Source organism: Triturus cristatus, chromosome 9 (assembly GCF_964204655.1).
Source record: "Triturus cristatus chromosome 9, aTriCri1.1, whole genome shotgun sequence".
In the NCBI taxonomy this organism is placed as follows: domain Eukaryota; kingdom Metazoa; phylum Chordata; class Amphibia; order Caudata; family Salamandridae; genus Triturus; species Triturus cristatus.
In genome coordinates, this window is record NC_140592.1 from 762,622,303 (window position 1) to 762,643,437 (window position 21,135).

At 49.7% G+C, this 21,135-nt stretch overlaps 1 protein-coding gene across 2 annotated transcripts in view; it reads right to left on the minus strand.

Moving 5' to 3' along the window:
* The window catches only part of LOC146798801 (uncharacterized), an 83,922-nt gene that overhangs the window by 25,479 nt on the left and 37,308 nt on the right, over positions 1–21,135 (minus strand). Inside the window, exons 4-5 of one of the 2 annotated variants that reach the window (XM_085626105.1) lie at positions 15,035–15,142; positions 10,358–10,450 (exon numbers count right to left, since the gene is read on the minus strand). In XM_085626105.1, coding sequence (XP_085482231.1) covers positions 10,358–10,450; positions 15,035–15,142 — 201 coding nt within the window. Of the gene's footprint in view, positions 1–10,357; positions 10,454–15,034; positions 15,143–21,135 lie in introns of both variants that reach the window. The other variant, XM_085626104.1, reaches the window with a different exon arrangement.

Sequence of the window (21,135 nt, forward strand, 5' to 3'; positions counted from 1 at the left end):
CCTTTGGGAGTCACTAATTCAATCAATCAATCAATCAGATGTTTGTTAAGCGCGACTACTCACCCGTAAGGCTCTCAAGGCGCTGGAGGGGGGGGGGGGGGGGAGGGGTGCGGCGGTTGTTAGCAGCCTCCAGTCCATCAAGGGGGAGGGTCTGTCGAAGAGCCAAGTTTTGAGGTTTCTTGCGAAGATGGGGAGCGATGTGGTCTATCTGAGGTGGAGCGGCAGGGCGTTCCTGGCTCGGGCTGCGAGGAAGGAGAATGAGCGGCCTCCCGATCTGGTCTTTCTGGTGCGGGGGACCACAGCATAGGAGAGCTGGGCAGATCGTAGGGTCCTATGGGGTGCATGGAATTTGAGTCGGCTGTTCAGGTATGCTGGTCTGGTGTCGTGGAGGGCCTTGTGGGCGTGGGTGAGCATCTTGAAGGTGACTCTAGCTTCGATGGGGAGCCAGTGGAGTGTGCGCAGGTGCTGGGAGATGTGGCAGTGTCTTGGCAGGTCGAGGACCAGTCTTGCGGCGGCGTTCTGGATGTTCTGTAGGTTGCAGGTGAGGTTTTTGTTTATTCCGGCATAGAGTGCGTTGCAATAGTTGAGTCTGCTGGTGACCAGGGCGTGAGTGACGGTCTTTCTGTGTTCGAGGGGGATCCATTTGAAGGTCTTACGTAGGAGGCGGAGGGTGTGGAAGCAGGAGGACGCGACGGAGTTGATCTGGCGTTCCATTTTGAGCTCGGAGTCCAGGATGATTCCCAGGTTGCGTGCGTGGTCCGTGGGGGTGGGCAGGCTTCCAAGGGCGGGGGGCCACCAGGTGTCGTTCCATGCGTCTGGGCCCATGATGAGTACTTCTGTTTTGTTGGTATTTAGTTGTAGGCAGCTGTTTTTCATCCATGTGGCGACGGCTTCCATGCCTTCTCGAAAATTGGGTCTGGCGGTATTGGGTTCGTTGGATAGGGAGAGGATGAGTTGGGTGTCATCTGCGTATGACACAATGTTGAGTCCGTAGGTTCTGACGATGGGGGCGAGCGGAGCCATGTAGACATTGAAGAGTGTAGGGCTGAGGGAGGACCCCTGGGGGATTCCGCAGGTGGTAGGTGTAGGGTCAGAGAGGAATGGGGGGAGTCTGACCCGCTGCATTCTGCCGGAGAGGAAGGAGCAGATCCAGTTGAGGGCCTTGTCTTGGATCCCTGCGCTGTGGAGTCCGTGTATTAGGGTGCGGTGAGAGACTGTGTTGAACACTGCTGAGAGGTTAAGGAGGATGAGGGCTGCTGTTTCTCCTTTGTCCAGTAGGTTGCGGATGTCGTCTGTTGCAGCGAGGAGGGTGGTATCCGTACTCTGTTTTTTTCTGAAGCCGGATTGGGAGGAGTCGAGGATGTTGTGCTCTTTGATGATTGTGGCGAGTTGGCTGTTGATGGCTTTCTCAATGACTTTCGCTGGGAACGGGAGCAGGGAGATGGGTCTGTAGTTTCTGAGGTTGGTGGGGTCCGCCGAGGGTTTCTTCAGGAGGGGGTTGACCTCGGCTTGTTTACAGTCATCGGGGAACGTGGCGGTTGCCAGGTAGCGGTTGATGGAGTGGCAGAGCATGGGTGCGATGGTGCCGGCGGCTCTGTTGACAATGTGGTGGGGGCAGGGGTCCGAGGGGGCCCCGGAGTGGATTGACTTCATCGTCTTCAGTGTGTCTTCGGTGGTGAGGGCTGATCAGTTGTCAATCGCTGGCTTCAGGGTGTCGGGGTGGTTGGTGAGGGTTCAGTGTGTTGGTTATCTTCGTCGAAGTTTGTGGTGGAAAAAGGTGCTGAGTTTGTCGCAGAGGTCTTGTGAGGGAGGGATGTCGGTGGACTCGCTGGTGGGTTGGGCGAACTCCTTGATGATGTTGAAGAGTTCTTTGCTGTTGTATGCGTGAGAGGAGATTCTATCTTCAATCGCTTTTTTTTCCCCTAGTTTTACTGATGAGTTGGTGGTGGGCGCTGTTGGCGGCTCTGTAGTTGTTGTAGACATCTGTGGAGTTAGTGTTGCTCCAGGCCTTTTCAAGACGGCGTTAAGTGCGTCTGGACTCTCGAAGTTCGGTGGTGAACCATCTGGCTTTCTTTTTTTTTTTTTTTTTGAAACCGTTTATTACAAATCTCAAGAATATACAATTATGGGCCCACAACCTTCCGGCCGGCCGCTAGGAATGGCAGAAACATATGGCACACGTTCATAGAACCCTTGGCATTACAAAGGAGCATAAGCAGGAGTCATCAACATCATGGGCCACAACCATAATACGTCACAGTGCGGTTTCATTTTATACAAACAACAAAAAAACAACACCCACAAGGCTACCCTACAGTCGAAAGTAACAGCATGTGCTCCCCAATGAGGAACCCCAACTATTAGAGGAGTCCAAAGAGGGGAAGGGAAACAGAGCGAGGACTGGGGGAACCTGTGCTCGGGGCTAGGGGAAGGGGTCAGCTAAGGGGACGGGGCTGGTGAGGCAGCAGGCAGCAATGGTGGCGCACAAATACTCCCACGGTAGGCGTTCCAGGGGCCCCACACTTTCACCCATGTCGCAGGCTTACCCCTCGCCACATACACCACCTTTTCTCGAAACATGCACCAGTCCATGTGCTCCTTCCAGGCCGACACCGTCGGGGGGTTCTGGGATCCCCACAGTTGCGCAATGTCACGCTTAGCAATCATATATCCCAGAGTCACCCACCACGTTTGCGGAGCCGAGTAGTCAGTTGGTTCCCACACATTCAACAGGCATCTCCTCGCTTCCGGCAGCAGCGCAACACGCGTAACCACTCGCAGGACCTCGTGCACACCGCGCCAGAGTCGCTCCACCTCCGGGCATTCCCATAAAATGTGCAGGAAGGTCGCCACGGCACCACAACCACGCTTACACAAACCATCCACAGCGTAGCCCATGCGCTGAAGCCTTGGCCCCGTCATGTAGACCCGGTGGAGTATTTTGAGCTGGACGAAGCGAAGGCGAGCCGGTATAGCCACCTCCTTCGGAGAGGCCACCGCGGAGATCCAGTCCTCGTCGTCCAATTCCAGACCGTCGGCAACCCAAGCCTCGCGAAGGCCAATCAGCAAGCCCGATCGATCATTAATCAGTTTTTTATAAATAAGGGAGATCGTACTATCTGGGACGTGGCCATCTAGCACTCTATCCTCCAGGGGGGAAGACTCCGGGATGGAGGCGACGTCTGGGAAGACGGAGCCCAGTGCATGACGGATCTGCAGGTATCGAAAGTATTCACTACCCTGCAACTGAAACTCCGTCTGCAGCATCTCGAATGTTTTAAATCCTCCCCTCGACCAGAGATCCCCCACTTTACTAATGCCTATCATGTCCCATTTCGCGAAGCCCTTCGAGGTCCAGAGAGAGCCCAGCTTCTCAGACGCATACAGCGGTGACGCCCGGGTCAAACGGTCCTTCCACCCCATAGCTGCATTAGCCGCATGCCATACTCTGACCATGACACGCGTAGGTCCCGTCAAGCGAGCGTCGGGCGCGCCAGAGTAGAGCGCTCGATTGTAGTCGCCACCGGGCAGTAGCATCTTGTCCATCTCAAACTCCGGGTTCAAGGCGGGCCCATAGAGGCCATGGTTAATTGCAGCTAGTTGGGAGGCCCAGTAATACCGTTTAATGTCCGGGAGGGCTATCCCCCCGTCATACCACGGGAGCGTCAACTTCGCCAGGGCAATGCGCGGCCTCCCGTCCCAGAACAGGCGGCGCTGTAAACTCTCCACCTCACGGAAGTAGCGCGCTGGGACTGGGTCCATAGTGTTCTGGAGAGCGTATAAGAAACGTGGCAACGACATCATCTTAAACAACGCCGCCCGGCCGAGCGGCGAAAGCGGCAGGCGCCGCCAGCGCACGACGTCCTCCTTCAAGCGCTGGAGAGGGGGAAGCAAGTTCCGCTCGTAGCGAGCCTCTGGGTCCAGAGTAATGTAGACACCCAGGTATCGAAACCCCTGAGAGGCAATCTGAATCGGACAACCCCGCGGAAGGACAGGAGCCTCCCCAGAGAGCACATACACGCATGATTTAGCCCAGTTGATGACAAGGCCTGAGTTCCGGCCGAATGAACGTAAAACATCAACCAGGACTATGAGTGACTTACGTGGGGAGGCTAGGTACAAGAGGATGTCGTCAGCGTATAGGGACACACGGTCCTCATATTCGGGGGTCCAACGGAGTCCACGGATGGAGGGGTGCCACCGCAGCCACTCCGCCAGGGGCTCCAAGGCCAGCGCAAACAGGAGAGGCGACAAGGGGCAGCCCTGTCGCGTGCCCCGGCCCAGCTCGAATGTGGCCGAAACTCTTCCATTCACCACCACCTGCGCCAATGGGCCCGAATACAACAATTTGACCCAACTGATGAAGCCCGGGCCGAATCCAAACTTCGCCAGCATCGCCCAAATGTATGGCCACTCAAGCGTGTCAAACGCCATAGTGGCGTCTAAGGACGCCAAAATGGCCGGCTCCCGCACGAATGGGACACGTGCGAGCACCCCGTGCAAGCGCCGCAGATTAAGGGCTGTATTGCGATGGGGGATAAAGCCGGACTGGTCTTGGTGAACCAGGTCGCCCACCACTCCGACCAGCCGATTGGCCAGCACCTTGGCGAGAATTTTGGGCTCCGCATTCAAAAGCGAGATAGGCCGATAGGATGTGACCCGGTCCCGAGGCCTCCCCTCCTTGTGGATCACCACGATAGTAGCCAGACGCTGGTCCGGCGGGAGGGAGCCCAGCGAGTGGGCCGCCAGGAACATCGCGCGGAGGTGGGGCGCCAATACATCCGGTCGCAGCTTATATAACTCGATAGGGATGCCATTTGGGCCCATGGCCTTGCCAGAGGCAACCGAACGTATGGCGAGGGCAATTTCTTCGGATGTAGGAGCGGCATCAAGCGACACCCTGTCCTCCTCCGAGAGGGAAGGCAGCGCAATATCCCTAAGCAGGGAATGGGAGTCCTCCTCCGAGCAAGGAGAGACCGGAGAATACACCTCGCGGAAATAATCCGCGAAACAGGAGACAATTTCTTCTGGCTCGGTGACACTCACACCATCCGTCCTCTCAATCAGCGGGACCACACGATTCACTCTCTCCTTTTTATCCAACCACGCTATCAGTTTGCCCGCCTTATCACCCACATCATACAGTCGCCCCTGCTGCTCCCTACTGAGGCCCCTGGCCGCCTCCGTAACGAGGGCCCTGTAGGCCGCCTGCTTAAGTTGTAGGACATGCAGTGCAGCATCCGTCACTCCGCCCTCTAAATCACCCTCCAATTCAGCAATTTCGGCCTCCACCCGGGTAACCTCCTCCCGCTCGCGCCTCCGGGCATGGGAAATGAGGGACAGGGCCTCTCCTCTAAGAACTGTCTTGAAGGCTTCCCACAAGGAGATAGCCGAAGGGGCAGACCCCACATTCTCATCAAAGTATCGCTGCAGGGATTTAATCACAGCAGCGCGAATGGTGGGGTCGCGCAGGTACCAGGCGTTGATGGGAACTACCCTGCCCTCACCCCTCGGAAGGACATCAAAATGGAACAGGAGCGGGGAGTGATCTGAAATACCCCGCGCCAGATGGCGCACCTCCCCCACACTCCCAGCATAGGCCGCCGGGACAAGGACATGATCAAGCCGTGAGAGGCTACCATGTGCCCCCGAGTGGAAAGTGTACTGCTGCTGCGTGGGATGTTTTAAGCGCCAGCAGTCCACCAATCCCAGTGTATCCAAGAGGCCAGGTAGCCACGCCTGGGCCCGGGGGAGGTCCCTAGGGGGGTGACGATCCAGAGTCCCAGAAACCACCGCATTGAAGTCCCCCCCAACCACTAGGAGTCCCCCCGGAAGGCCCAGGAGGAGGCGCCCCAGGTCTGCAAAAGTGGTCGCCTGCAACCCCGGTGGGACGTATACCGATACAAAAACCACCACTTTGCCTTCCATTCTCCCCATCAAAACAACATAGCGCCCCCTATCATCATGGCGCACCTCATCAATTTCCAATGGGAGCGAGTTCTTCACCATAATGCCCACACCCCGTGAACCCGACGTGAAGCCCGAATGGGCCACCAAACGATAGCCACGCCGATTCATGGCACAGAAAGAGTTTCCAATAAGGTGTGTCTCCTGCAGAAAGACTACATCGGGTGAGATTCGTTTCAAATACTGCAGGACCACACCTCGCTTGATCCTATCCCCCAGTCCATTAACGTTCCAAGACAACAAAGTCAACTCCCTACCCCCCATAGCACACAGGAGCCATCAATCGTCCCCCGGAGAGCACCTTAAAAACAATACAGAAAAGGGTTTGCCTTGTGGTAAAAACGAACAACAACACCCCACCCCAACTCCCCCCCCCCCAACAGAACTCCCCCCTCCCTGCACCCCTGCATGAGCCCAAACAGCCCCCCCAAAGTGCAGTGTGCCTGTCGCCCCATAGATGGTGAAACTAACTAAACCCCCAGAGGAGGAGGGAGAACCCCCAAGAGACCCCACACGACCTCCACAGGAGGAGACTTACTCGAACAGGTGAACAGTCAAAAGTGACATCAATTTTGTCCAGAGCGAGGCATATTATTAGTCCCTCAGTCCTGATCCGGCGGGCCCTCTCCCCCCACCGCTCCCCCCCCCACCCCCCCGATCCCGATCCCCAGGCAAAGTATCTAACCAGTCCCCGGCTGCTTCGGGACGATCAAAAAAGTGCGTACGGCCATCCAACTCCACCCGCAGCTTAGCCGGGAAAAGCATAGCGTACTTGAGATTTAGGTCCCGTAGACGACGTTTGACTCCGAGAAAGCTTAGTCTCTGCTTTTGGACCGCTGGGGTGAAGTCAGGATAAAAATTTATATCCATATTGTCGAGTCTGACCGGCCCCTGTAATCTGGAGGATTGCAGGATAGCGTCTCTATCTCGGAAGTTGAAAATCCGGGCGATGAGAGGCCTCGGGGGGGCTCCGGGCTTAGGCCTTCCCCCGGGAACCCTGTGGGCCCGCTCCACCGCGAAGAATTTACTCAGTCCCCGGGGCTGGAGGTGGGTGAGAATCAAGTCCTCCACGAATAGATCCGCCGCCGCCTCCTCCCGTCCCTCAGGCACCCCGAGAATACGGACATTGTTCCTCCGGGCCCGACCCTCAGAATCCTCCAGGCGACGATCCATCAGCGTGCTCGCCTGGCCAAGCCGGCGCACCTCCTTTTGGAGGGCTGCCACATCCGTCGTGAGGCCCGATGTGGTGTGGGCCAACGAATCAACCCGGTCATTAGTCTTGGATAAATCGGCCCTTACCAGGCCAACATCCACAAGGACCGAGTCGATTTTCTGCGCCAGTGTATCAAAGCGCTGGTCCACCAAGGCCTTCATCTCAGCGATGGCGCCCATCACGTCTCGCAGGGTCAGGTCCGCGGGCAGAGCAGGAGCATCAGTCGGGCCCTCAGGGGACCTACGTGGCACCTCGGGAGATCCCTTCTGGAGGGTGTAGCGGTCCATACTGTTAGACTGGGGGACTGCGCCACGTCGGGTCGATTTCACCTTTGCCCGATCTCCATCTTGCTTTGTGGACATGGTTCCAGTCCCACGGCCGTGCCAGGCACGTCGTAAAGGGCGGGCAAGCCGGTTCACGGGATCCGGGGGGGGGTCACCACAGGGCCACGGGGCAAGTCACAGCCGGCGGGTCAGCAGGGCACCCCAACGGGGCCACACTACCTCACAGTGCCCCGCAACCCAACCTCGCCGAAACAGCAAGGAGGGTGCAAAAGCGAAAGTGAAAGTGCGGGGTACGCGAGCCGCCGCGCCCAGCCCGCCGCTGTTGTTGACTTTGCCTCCGGATCCCCCCACAACTCCAATCCGGGGTCCGGCGTGGAGAAGGCCGGAAATCTCAATCGGTGCTACCGCCAGAGTCCGAGGTCCAATTTGGAAGCGGAAAGCGGGTGCCACCTCAGCTCGGGCTCACCAACACAGTCCCCTCATCTAGGACAGGATATTGTCAGGATATATGTAGGAGGTCGCGGAGGTCCTCAGGAGCCTCGCACCTACGCGGCCATCTTGGTTGCGCGCTAGGCTCCTCCTCCCCATCTGGCTTTCTTGGCGTGGGTGTTGTTGTTTTTCTTGAGGGGGGCTATGGTGTTGGCACTGTCGGAGATCCATCTGTGCAGGGTTCGGGCTGTGGTGTTGGGTTCGTCATTTTCTGCGATGGTTGGGGTGGAGTTGCTGAGTGATGAGGTTAGCTGGTCGTCGGTGATTCTGGTTCAGTTTCTTCGTGGGAGCAGGTGCAGGTGTCTGTAGATGGTGGGTGTTCTGAGGGTGAAGTGGACGCATCAATGGTCAGTCCATGGGAGTTCGGTGGTGTAGCTGAAGGCGATGGAGTTACCTGTTGTAAAGAGGGGGTCGAGGGTGGGTCCTGCTGAGTGCCTGGGTTCGGTTACGATCTGGCGGAGTCCAATGTTGTGGAGGTTTTCCAGGAGGGACGTGGTGCTGGGGTCCAGTAGGTTGTTGAGGTGGAAGTTGAGGTCTCCCAGTAGGGTGTAGCTGGTGGAAGCGATGGCATGCGGGGAGATGATGTCTGTGATGGAGTTGGCGAAAAGTCCTTGGGGTCCAGGGGGTCGGTAAATGAGGGTTCCTCGGAGGGTGGTGGTAGGGCTGGCCAGTATCTTGAAGTGAAGGTGTTCCATCAGGTCTGTGGGCTCACCAGGGAGTGTGCTCAGGTGGAGGTTGGATTTGTGGACGATGGTGATTCCTCCTCCCGGGAGGGTGGGGAGGTCCTTCCTGGAGATCTTGTACCCTTGGGGAATGGCGATGTCCGGTCCTGAGGTGGTGTTGGTCCATGTTTCGGTGAAGAATGCTATGTCCGGGGTGGTGCTGTCGAGGAGGTCCCAGATTTCGGTGGCATGTTTGTGGAGGGATCGGACGTTCAGGAGGATGCATTGCAGGGTCTTCGGTGGGGTTGTGGTCTTGCGGGTGGTCTTGCGGACGGGTTGCGCCGAGTCCGTGGTCTTGGCGGTGCTGCAGGTGTGCCGGCAGCGGTGACAGCTGAAGGGTCTGTGGGTGTCGGCTGGTGCTGGTAGCTTGCAGTTGTTGTTGCGTCCTGGGTTGAGAGCGTGGAGTGCCGCTGGGTCATAGCGTTAGCATTGAGGAGGTCCAGGGTTCCTGGTGCTGGTTGCGGTCAGGCTTGCCTTTGGTCTGCCTTTGGCGCGCCAGCGGTGCGCCCACTGCCTGTGTCCGCAGCGGCTGCCATTAAGTAGGGGGCGGAGAGGGTTGGACAGCTGGGAGGGGAGCTGGATTGGGCCGGTCGCATTGGTCGTGCTGGGGGGAAGGGCCATGGGGGCACCTGCGGCAGGGAAAAACGGGCAGAAAAGGCAAAAAGAGAGGAAAGAGTGAAAATGAGGCAGTGAAAGGTGCAAGAAAAGTGGGGGAAAGACACAGAAGGAGAGTGAGAGGGGAAGATTAAATCAGTGAAAAACGAGTGAAAACTGAGGAAAGACACAGAGGGGGAGTGAAAGGGGGAGATTGAAATCGGTAAAAACGAGTGAAAACTGAGGAAAAGACAGGGGGAGTGAAAGGGGGAGATTGAAATCAGTAAAAAATGAGTGAAAAAAGGAGGAGAGACACAGAGGAGGAGTGAAACGGGTAGATTGAAATCAGTAAAAAATTAGAGAAAACGGAGGAAAGACACAGAAGGAGAGTAAAAGGGGGAGATTGAAATCAGTGAAAAACAAGTGAAAACGGAGAAAGAGCGGAGCGAGAGAAAGGAGACAGAGGTCCACTGGACCACCAGGGATGAGGTGCAGGTAAAACCTGCAGGTGGAGGAGGGCCTCGAACACCAGCACTTGAGAGTGCAGGGGCTTGGGGGAAGGCCTCACTTGATGGTGGAGCTGCGAGGGAGGGAGAGCAATTTCACTGACAATGAGACAGTGGTCTTGCTTCTAAGGAAGCAGCTTATTTACCCAGTTAAAGCACTAAAACACCATACGTTTGGAAACAGTAGTAAATTGTAATACCTGCCGTTGATACTGTCCAGTAACAACACTACTCCAGTACCTAGAAAAAAGGCTTCACAACAATTGTGCTCATCAAAGCTATTGTTAAACCTCTGGCCTTAGTATTGCTTTATTCTAATCCTTATTATTTAACCTTTCCTATCAGCAAGAAGACTGACTGACTTCGAAGAGACTGATGTTTGGTGCACAAAATGCAGTAGAGAGGATAAGGAGCACCATGTGGGAGTTGGAATAATTGGGAGCAGAAAAGGGGCTGGCTGGAGGAGGTAGAGGATGACAGTAATGAAGGTAGCATTAACTTCTTAGATGGAGAGGTCATAGTTATAGCACCGGTCTCTTACCGTTCTCTGCCCATAGCTAGATGCCCATGACCTTCACTTACCCATGATGGTTTCTCGAGGTTCAGGTTCATTCTTAACAGGGCATTTTTGCTGAATATTCTCTTCAATGGAAACCGCAGGTGAGATCATTGGACCTGCTGGTTATACACACAAATATTACATACAATTGGGTGCTGCTCTCAAATATAGAACTTAGCTTAGAAAACAGACAAAGTAACCTAAGGAAAAAAAGTGCAAAACAGACATTACATAGAGGGACAAAATCAGTGGTGTAACAATGGCCCCTGTAGTCCCCGCGATGCGGGGTGGTGGGGGGTGAGCTCTAGGAGGCCTCCTCCGGTACTGTGCAAAGGCGGCCCTGAAAGCTCCTGACCGGGTCCGGAGCATAGGGGCCCCCCTCTATGCACTTTGCAGGGGGGTGGAGACGCAAGTTTCATTGAACCACTGGACAAAATGAATCACATAATATTGTTACTGAACCTAACAATCAAGAATATTATATGCTATCTTTTTATTACATCTCCATGCTATCTATCAATTACAAAAAAATCAAGTCCCAAGAAGGCAGTTTCACCATGCACAAGCATACAGACCAGGGTATTATGCTATACTCTGTACATCGTATACAAAGGACATGTTCTTGAGGGCAAAGTCAAATATAAGGTAAATGCAAAGTATAATTATACACATGCACAAAAGGCACTGCACACTGTCTGCAGTACCCCTGTGTGAAATGGCTTGTTCATATGATGCAAAAGGACTGGCCTCAGGTGCTCTCTAGGTGATGTACAGATTGAAAATCATGGAGCTGAGGCCTGTGCCAATACACAACAAGCCTGGACTATGGTCATGCTCTGTGTATAGTAGACATGCACAGTATGCATACTGTGACTTGTGCCGTACATTACCTAAAACCTGTGCTTAGGATGTCATGCATTGTAGCTACCAGTATCAAGATCTTCAAATCCTGCTGCAGGTTCGGGAACCCTAATAATCGACTTCTGAACATCCGAAATGAAACAGCACAACCTCCAGTTTCCACAGCTCTGCCCAATACCTCCCAATTTGAAAACAAGCCTCACTGTGTGAGGAGGGGGTGGGGCTTTTGAGGGGCGGGGCCTCGTACTGAGAAGCACCTACGTACCTAAGAGGCACTTTTGAATCCCACTCTGCCCCCAAGATGGACAGAGTGCTGAAACTTTCCAGACACTCACCCCCAGTAACTACTAGATCTGCGTTGAATCCAACATCGTTCTTTAGCTCACTTCGCCACCCTAGTTTAGGTCCAACCATATGCAAATCAGTCTTGACCCTGTGCCTCATGGGAACAGTCCAGTTCGATCTACCAAGCCAGATCTTTCCTGGACCGATAACAAGCATCCTGGGACTGGTTACGGCGTAACACCCCTCATCAGCCAGTCTAGCTTGAATCCAGTGGCAAAGTGAGCAAGGGACCCACGTCTCGGCATACCCTGTTTTCACACCCCTTAATTGACATTGGCAGTTCAAAGCCTCGGAAAATTAGCTGGAAATCCACTATTTATAGTGGCTTTCAGATGGTTTTCCCTGCCACTTTGTGATATAGTCTCCTCACCGTGTGATGGGAGCTGATATTGTGTGCCATGTGGTGGCACTTTGTGGGTTGACAGGTATGCAGCCCTTCCCGCTAAGCGCAGACGAATATAGCATGTTACAACACATGCATTCACAACACGGTAGTTTACAACGCGGTCGTTACAACGACCGCGTTTTGGTACCACGCGTGCCATTATTTCGCAAGTCATATCAACGACTTGCTGTAGGGGGCGCGCTGGACTTAGGAATAGTATCAATTACTATTCCTACTCCAGTTTGTGCAACAGCAGGGAAGGTGTCGGATTTAAAATCTAACACATTCCCTGGTGTTGCACACCTCCTACAGCAAGTCGTTGATACGACTTGCGATGTAATGGCACGCGTGGTAACAACGCGATCATTGTAACGACTGCGTTGTAAACTACCGCGTTGTGTTTACAGCTTTATAAACGCTGTTTCCCAGCGCAGGCCAATCCCTGACTTACTCTATCAGAGCTCCCACTAAAACAAGCATTTTTTAAAGTATGTAGGTCTGTCAATGTTTTAGCTACAAGTCAACCATCCCAGATGTGGTCCATCATAGCTAAGAAAGAAAAAAAGAGAAAGGCCTATGATGCAGCCAACCGCGTCACCTTGTAGACGCAAACAACGCAGGCACGCCTACAAAATGAAGTGGGTGCCCATCTCCCCCTTTTTATTTGCCAATCTGAGTTGGCTCGACAAACCAAACACAAAAAACAGAAATGCAAGTGTTCTGAAGCACGTGTGAATGTAGCAACATAGAGGGCGTGGCTGGTGAGAGCAACGAGGAGGGCGCAGGTAGGGCAACATGAAAGGGGCTGCTGGGGGAAGCAACAAAAGCAGAGGGGGTAAAACAACACAGAGGGTGCAGATGCGGGAAGCAATGAGGTGGGGGTTGAACAAAATGGAAGACACGGATGGGGCAGAAGCAAAATGTACAGGTGAGGAGAAGCAACGGGCAATAGAAGGGGGGCACAGAGGGAGGGGGGCAGAAGTAACATGGAGTGCGGGTGTGGGGAGGAGAGGCAAGCAAATGAACGCAACAGTAAGGCCAACCAATGGTAAGCAATGGGTAGGCTTCAAGCCCCTGTATGTTCTTGATAACCCGACAATGTCTTTTGCAGCCAAATCTGGTAGGCTCAACCAAAAAAACATTCAAAACTGAATACACAAATCTAAATCTGTAATTAGCAGGATTCTGTCAATCAAATGCATAGCTCAGATATGCCTTTTTTGCAGTGCTGTGGGCAACAAACACTTTATGAGGGTGTCAACATGAAATACAACTCTTGGTAGTGTCCTCAAACCACAAGGCCCCTTCGCCAAAGTTAAGTGGACATACATTTCTTTGGAAAATACTTGGTGGATTGGTCTATGAGACAAAGTTATGTACAAGGAGAGTGGAATTCCTATCACCCAAGACATATTGTTTGCGATCCAGGATTACACATTTTATCCACTGGGAAAGGAGGTCCAACCCCTATGGTACAATCTCTTTGACTGCCATTTTACAGTACCACAATATGAATCTGTGAAAGAGAAGCTTTATATGCATATGTACAAGTGGGTCAAACCTGTGCATACAATTCATTATTGCAAAGTCTTTACTATTGGGCCGAGCATGCTAAGGAAATGTAGTTAGCTCTGCTTGCATTGTTGACAGTGGTTCCTGTATGCAAACACATACAGTTTGCAAAAGAGTTCGTTTTTTTTTTACACCCCCAGAATTCTCCCTAATAATATGTAAATAGATGCATATGCATGAAAGTAAAATTGGTGATGTTCTTCAAAATTAAATGTACAAAACAATTGTAGCTTGGAAAAAGTGTTGCTAAACTACTGTGCAACTTTAGGTAACATTCTTCTGGGGAATCGTTTAGTAAAACATACTGATGCATGGCAATATTTAAAAAAAAAAAAAAAAAAATGAATAATAACGAATCAGTATAAAACTATTGTGGCCAACATGGAAATACATTTGAGGCCTGATTCTTCACCAAAATATCACAAAAGTGCACATGTACATAGATGTCCCTGCATTGGTTAAGATTTAACAACTTCGGGAATTTACACGCGTTTACAGAAGTAGGATTGCAAACCGTGCTCATCCCAAACTTGTGTGCAGTCCGTAAGTAAATGTACACGCATACATATGCTTTAAGAAAATCTGCTGAGCGATTTCAAATTTACCTTCCTTACACCCTCTTTTTTTACCTCTCCCTGGAAAAAGTGTTTATCCTGACCTTCTCAGGAGTAAGTTTTCAAACTTTTGCAGTGTGTGATGAGTTTGGAGAGGAGTTGGACAATACTCTTAAAGTTGTTAGTTTGTTGGTGCACACAGACTCGTAGGCCATTACGACCTTGGAGCAAACTACAGCTGGCCAACTGCTGCCAGCCCTGTATGTAGATTTGCAGAAAGGTGTCAAAATCAGAGCTTTGCTAGAAGCCAAACCCTGATGTAATATGAGCTCTAAGAGGCTACTTGTGAGAGATCACATATAATGAGACTTCTGCAATAACTTGCAAACTCACTTCACTGAGGATTTTTTTTAACAGGACAAGTAGATTACTGAAGAACCCCATTCCTTGAACAACTAAATATTAATACAATTCCTCAACCCTGATAAAACATTGAACTATAACTACAGAGTCCAATCAAGAACACTGTATCATTAGAATGTGGTTTTTAAGGCAGGCGGCCTATCCTTGGGAACTCACATATCTTCTTTGTAGAGAACAAATCCTATAGCCATTTAAAAAGTAGTTATTATGTCATCTTCTCTATAAAAGAAAGAGGTTTGTCTTTTTCAGATTTTGATATTGGGCTACAATTATCCATCAATATACAGAGTAGCAAAGTTACCTCATTCAGACTCTGTGATGATGATACTATGTTAATTTATGGTATTTCCGACTCTAAAAATTGAGCAGATGTGGAAGTCATTTGTACATTAGGAAATTTGCTCTTTTAATCACAATCACTAGCATATGTATATATTTTATGGCATTTTTAGTATTTGATGCGTAGGTGAAGAGTGCACATTTGAATCACCACAGCTTACAAACACACACACACACACCATACACACACACACACCACACACACAGTCAATTCTTCTCACCTGTACAATCATTGCTTTGCCCACTGTCTGCATCGGGAGCCTCTGTCATATACTGAGTCCCTTCTGGATATCCTGTGAGTGACTCATCAGGAGTAGAAATAATTTCACCTGAAAATGAATGATTCAAGTTAACGATTTAGAATCTTAAATGACAAAATGGTCCTATGGGACCCTTACTCCAATTCTCAGTCTTCTCTCATTAAGATCCAGACCTCCACATTTTCAAGACATCCATGACACAATGGATTTAAATGAAACGCATTACAGAGAACACGGTTATCCTGAAAATCCGGCATGGCTCTAGGTCAGCGGTCCTTAACCCTTTGATATCTATGGACCCCACTGAGTGGAAGATGGGGACCTTAACCTTAGCAATTGCTGGAATTTGGACCTCAAGACAATGCACAAAAAAACAGGCACAAGTATGAATTTAACAACACACAAATTCTAAAATATTTTTTTAATTCGCAAAGCAAAGAATATTCCATTTTTGAACTTTTAATTTTAATGGGAGGGTTGGAGAGTTTCAAAATTTGGGCCCTCATTATGATGGCGGTCGGATGAGCGCCTGACCGCCATCACTGTGGGATAGAGATCGCCCGACATGCAGTCTGTGGCTCTACCCACCATATTACGATCTGACCGCTGTGAAGGCAGTCAAAAGCAAGCCGTTTACTATTGCGGCTTTTGCTGGTGTCAGAAAAGGGCCACAGCACAAGCCGCAATAGTAAAATGCCTGTCAACAAACATCCATGCACCGTGTGCCAGGCACCATGTGGCCTGGCACACAGTGGATGGATGTTTGGGGAGGCACCACATGTGCCCCCCTGACTCCATAGCGGAGGCACACGGGAGATGGGGGCCCTGCTAGGGGCCCTCAAAGTCCCTTTCCGTCTGCCTTTACATGGCTGTGGGACCACCTTGTAAAAACTGAGGGAACTAGACATCCTAACCCCTACAAAGGTGCCTCCGCAGGCACCGCCTCCATTGTAGGGATTAGGCTACTACCGCCGCACTGACGGGCTCCTTGAGCCTGTCAGAGGTGGCGGCTTTTCCCCCCGCCCAAATCGCTTTGCCCGCCTGTACCTTAGTCTGGCGGTCAGACCGATACACTGGATGTCAGACGGACCGCCACGATGGCCTCTTGGTAGCGGTCCACAAAACATCCTAATGAGGCCCTTGGTTTGATTCCTAAAAGACAAGACAATATGATAGACATATTGCTTTGTCTTATTTGCACCTAATGCATGCTCTCTTTTTGTTGGTGCATACACAATGGTGTGAAGTGTGGCCACCAATTGTCCATTATATATTATTTCTGTTATACATACACTGTTCCTATGAATCAGGCCTCCATTTTCCAATTCCTTCATATTTTCAGAGCATTTTGTAACTTTCAATTTCAATGTTGTTTTTGTGTGTATTCTTTAATATTCAGCTATTTAATTTTTTTTAAACAGTCACAGACTCCCTAAGTAGAGGACTGGAGTTTTTTTCCCGCATGTTCGCGAGATTTTCTGCATGGTTGCGGGTCGCCAACTTACCCATGTGGTTGCTCGTGGGCGCGGCCATCTTGTTTTGAGTTGTCTCGCGGTGCATGATCGCGAGAAGAAAGACGTGATCGTGCGACGCATGACGTCACTGCGGGCGCGAACTGTCGCGAGACAGCGCAAATGGCTAAAAACAATCCAACATCTCATGGAGAACGCGACCGGATCAAGAAAACTTGTCGGCGAACGCAGGGATTCAGGTAAGGTGATCGCGTGCGCGCGAGAATGTATTATTTTACAGCGCGAGCAAGAAACAAATTATCGCCAAGCTGCGGAAAGCGGAAATTTTGACATTTTCGCGCTCTTGGCCTAGTGTAGATTGGATGTATGTGGTATGTTGAGTAATTGTGTTGTCGAGTTGAATTATGTGGTTTGGTGTTAGATTATGTGGTGTGGATTGGAAATGGGTGGAGTTGAATTGTGTGTTGTGGAACTGTGTGTATAGCTTTGCCTTTTGATGGAAAAAAAACAATAGGTAGGAGCAGGTTTATAGAGTCTGTGCCTCTTCGAAACACAAGGCCCAGATGGATGTACCCTACACGAACATGTAAACTAAGCCCCCATAAGCAAAATGTGCAAGCAGTTTCTGGAAATTTTTGTATACATGTACCAATAGTTGACTAATGTGTTGCTACATATGTGTTGTATCTGGTGTTTTCAATTTTATTGTTCTTAATGTTATTGTTATAATTCTAAGCTAAACACATTGTTAATTTTCTCTGCCACCGCAAAACACAGTTGTTCGAAAACAACTTAAGAAGAAAAGAAATGTAAACACCAGTTAAAACACGTGTGCAGCAAGGCACGAATCAAATATACATAATTGCAAAACTCCATGAGCATTTTGAACAACACCTGAACAACACCTGTGTTGAGAGGAAGCAAGGGGATTAATACATGGTCAGCAAATGAAATTAAGTTCTTATTGATTTCTGATCAAGTATAATTTCGAGAACATAAAGGGTCATATATCTCTGTAACGGGGGGAGTGGACAGAGAGAGGAATCGAATGGGAAGCAGCTGGAGATACTGAAAAGGGACATTCACAGTACCTTCACAATGAAAGGGATACAAAGAGCAAACACAAGTAAACATCCGTTTCCCATGTATGGTTCAGAAGCTACTGAAAAGTCCACAGATTGCCAAGAGAGCTTGTGAGTCATAGCTGGACCCACAGGAAACATCCCAGCGCTCTTCGGAGACGTCTAAAAGAAGGCTGAATTCTCCATTAATTACTTCACCCCTAATTGGAAAGGAGACAAGTCAGATTTTTATTTACGTTTTGCAAATATCGATATAGTAAGCCCTTGTATTGAATAAAAAAAAAGAGAATCTGTTTCCCAACCATCTAGAGCCACCACCTTCTAGTCCTTGGGCAGAGGTATGTTCATCGATATAGCCAGTAATTTTTACAGCCAAAGAAATAGGGCAATCAGATATAGCCAGTATTGCCTGCTTATAATAAAAGCCTGACATATCAAACAGAAGGGAAAAATCACTTTAAGGCTGATTAGTATAATCTAAACTATTGCTGCATTTTTATTAAGGCAGATGCATAACTGGCAAGTTAAAAAAATAATATACATGATATTTTAGAAGTCACAGTTCCAAAGTAACAGCTCCTGGCTCTTCCAGTCAGATTTTCAAAGCATCAACACATGTGCGCTATTTCTCTGTGAAGAAGGTGGAAAATGGCCACTAAATGCCCCAAATATTTGTGGGCTGACATTGTTCGAAGAGTGGCCCATTAGCCGTGATTTGAATGAACAACATGGCTCATGAAAGGGGACGGGGCAAGTTTACTACTTTTATGTGACTGGCAGAGGTGACTCATTATAATTAGCAATGACGACTGGCCAAAGTATGAAAAGAAAAGAAATATCCTGAAACAAAGTTAGTTTACACAAGCATACACATGCTACCGTCTAGGTTTTTCAGCCACTACGATGGTGAAACATTAAAGCGAGCATGTATATAAAAGGTGCCCTATCTCTAAATGAAAATAAATAAACTAAATAAAATATGCCCGACTCCAACCTTCTGGAGAAAATTTAAAAATGAGCAATTGGTTTAGTTATATCCTAGCTAGCAGTACTAGTGGGCAAAGAGGTACCTTTGTTGAGCTCTGCTTTGTCTGAGGATACTACTTGGCGCTCTAATAACATCAGAGATTTATTAGACAAACATGCATGCGCTCCCTTTAAGGATATTAGAGTAACTTATGGTGAACAAGCCGGCCGCCTCTTCGATCCAGAAATGGAGCAACCGGAATGCAGGCAACTGTTGGGAGAAAGGCACGGTGGCACCCGAAGTCAGAGGAGCAAAGTCTTTGTGTTTCTCATGTGCCAAAAGGAAGGCAAGGTTGTTTTTAAACAGCCTCGTTGTGAAAAGCAAGAGAACGGTGCTTGTAAAATGGGTGTCGCAAGAGCATTGAAACAGCAGTGTGCCGCGCTGTAACTGCTTGGCTTCACATAAAAACAAATAATTAAAAGTGGAGCCTAGAAAGAAATGCTTGCCGGCATATCAAAAATAATTTAAAATGGAGCCTCGAAAGCACGGTGTGCCGTGCTGCAACAGCTAAGGGGCACATGAAAAGAAAATCATGAAAAATGGAGGGCAGGGGGAATGGGAGAGGAGATACAAGAAATAGCACCTGATAAAAACGTACGGCCACTAATGAACAGAAATCATTCTGTAGTTGAGTGGTGCTTCGGAGCAACAAAACAGAAGTGATGTTTCGGGTTGGCAACCAATTAGATGGCTGCAAAGTAGAGGGACACTGGAATCATCCTATAGTAAGCAGGAAGCAGGATTACAATCAGTATAGTGAACATAACAGGTCTTGCAGACAGCGCATGCGCGCTGATGTTCGACCTAACAAGAGGAAGAAGCATCTGGTAAAGACATACAGCAAAACGGACAGTATAAAGTATTCGTGTGAAGATAATGAAAGGAAAAAAATGCTTTTGCATGAATTGTTTAAAGTATGGTGTAAGTCTTGAAGCATTTCTGATAGGGTAAGTAGGAATAAAAATGGTACCTCCATCACTGCACGAGCTGCGGAAGGACAATAATGAAGATGAAGCAATCTGTACTTGGTCTGTGCTCCAAAGGAAAGAAGATGAAGTGAAGCTGCCACGTGCTGCTCAATTAGGATGCAGAAAATAAGAGTGACAATGACACCAAAGAATGATAAGCAATGGGCGAGCTATGAGCTCCTTGCTGTATACAATCTCTGTCGCAAGAGCGGATGCTGAGCTTGCGCTGTTGCAGGCTTATTGATCGTGAGGGCATTTAGAATATTCAGGCCTTACTTGTTTGGGTAACATTTGAAGTGTAGGCAGACGAAAAACCTCATGTGACTGGTGGCCTTTTCCCCAGCGTGGACGTTCTACTGAGTATAAGGCAGGGTTTGTTTATGGGAATGCAAACTGTCTTTCCATTCATTTTGCCCAAATAGAAGATTGTGCTTCTCCAAATGAGGAGCAGTGTAATTTGAGAAGGCAGTGAGATGGGGTGGAAAGGTCTTGCAGGGAGCTAGACAATCTGCTCCCGTACCCAGTGTCATTGTCACAATACAGTCTCTGTGTTTATGACGCCTCCCACCCCCAAGTGTTTCTGACAATCATGCATACTCTCTGATTGTCTCTTTGTTAAATGGACAGACAGCAGAGGGGGATTTTGGAGGTTGAGGGGGCACCTGAAGTGCACCCTCTTAAAAATAATGGTGATGGTCCTCTTCATCCAGGCTTTATGATGATGGCTGTGTAACCTCTATTGAATAGACAGGTCCCTACCCATTCCCTTCATGTGGAAATTCCTAAAGGCCACGCCAGTGTAAAAGGTTCTGCCAATTTCCTCTAACATGGTATTTTACTTTTATGTATGGGGGATATGTGTAAAGGGAGTGTTCACATTATATGTGTTGTGAATGGAGTATAAAAATTGTGGACTTCATTAGAGCTATGGCCTCCATCACCCTGTTGGAGGACCATTCACCCCATTTAGAGATTCCCACCTGCCAGGTGGGAATCCGTGTGCTGTGATTTTAGCAGCCGTCATGGTGGCTGCCTTCACCACAGTGGTTAGCCCAACGGACCCCATGTCTAAAGCGTCTGTGTGGCAACATTTTTTGTATTTAAATAATCAATTCCCAAAGAAGGAATGTGTTTTCTCAACACAAAAAACAAACTGACACAACGCAAAGGGAGTTTTATCCCTACATATGACGCCCATTCTCTGGTGAACACGGGTAACAAAAACAACTGGCGAGCACTCCACTGTTAATAGGGTGGGACATCTGCAATTGTGACCAGGCAGCTCCTTCATAGAATGGGACCAAGTCAGACGTTTACACAGGCAGAACCAGCAGACGCTCAACCAATGTAAACACAGCACTTGCCCCAACTTTATTTAGCGCGAGGAAACTGTGTTTGGTGGTCAGGGCACCACTGAATTATGAATATTGACAGGATACACATACACAGTAAACATTACAAATTGATATGAGTAGTGTGCTATCAGAAGGGGTCTTAAAATCCAAAGCACCCT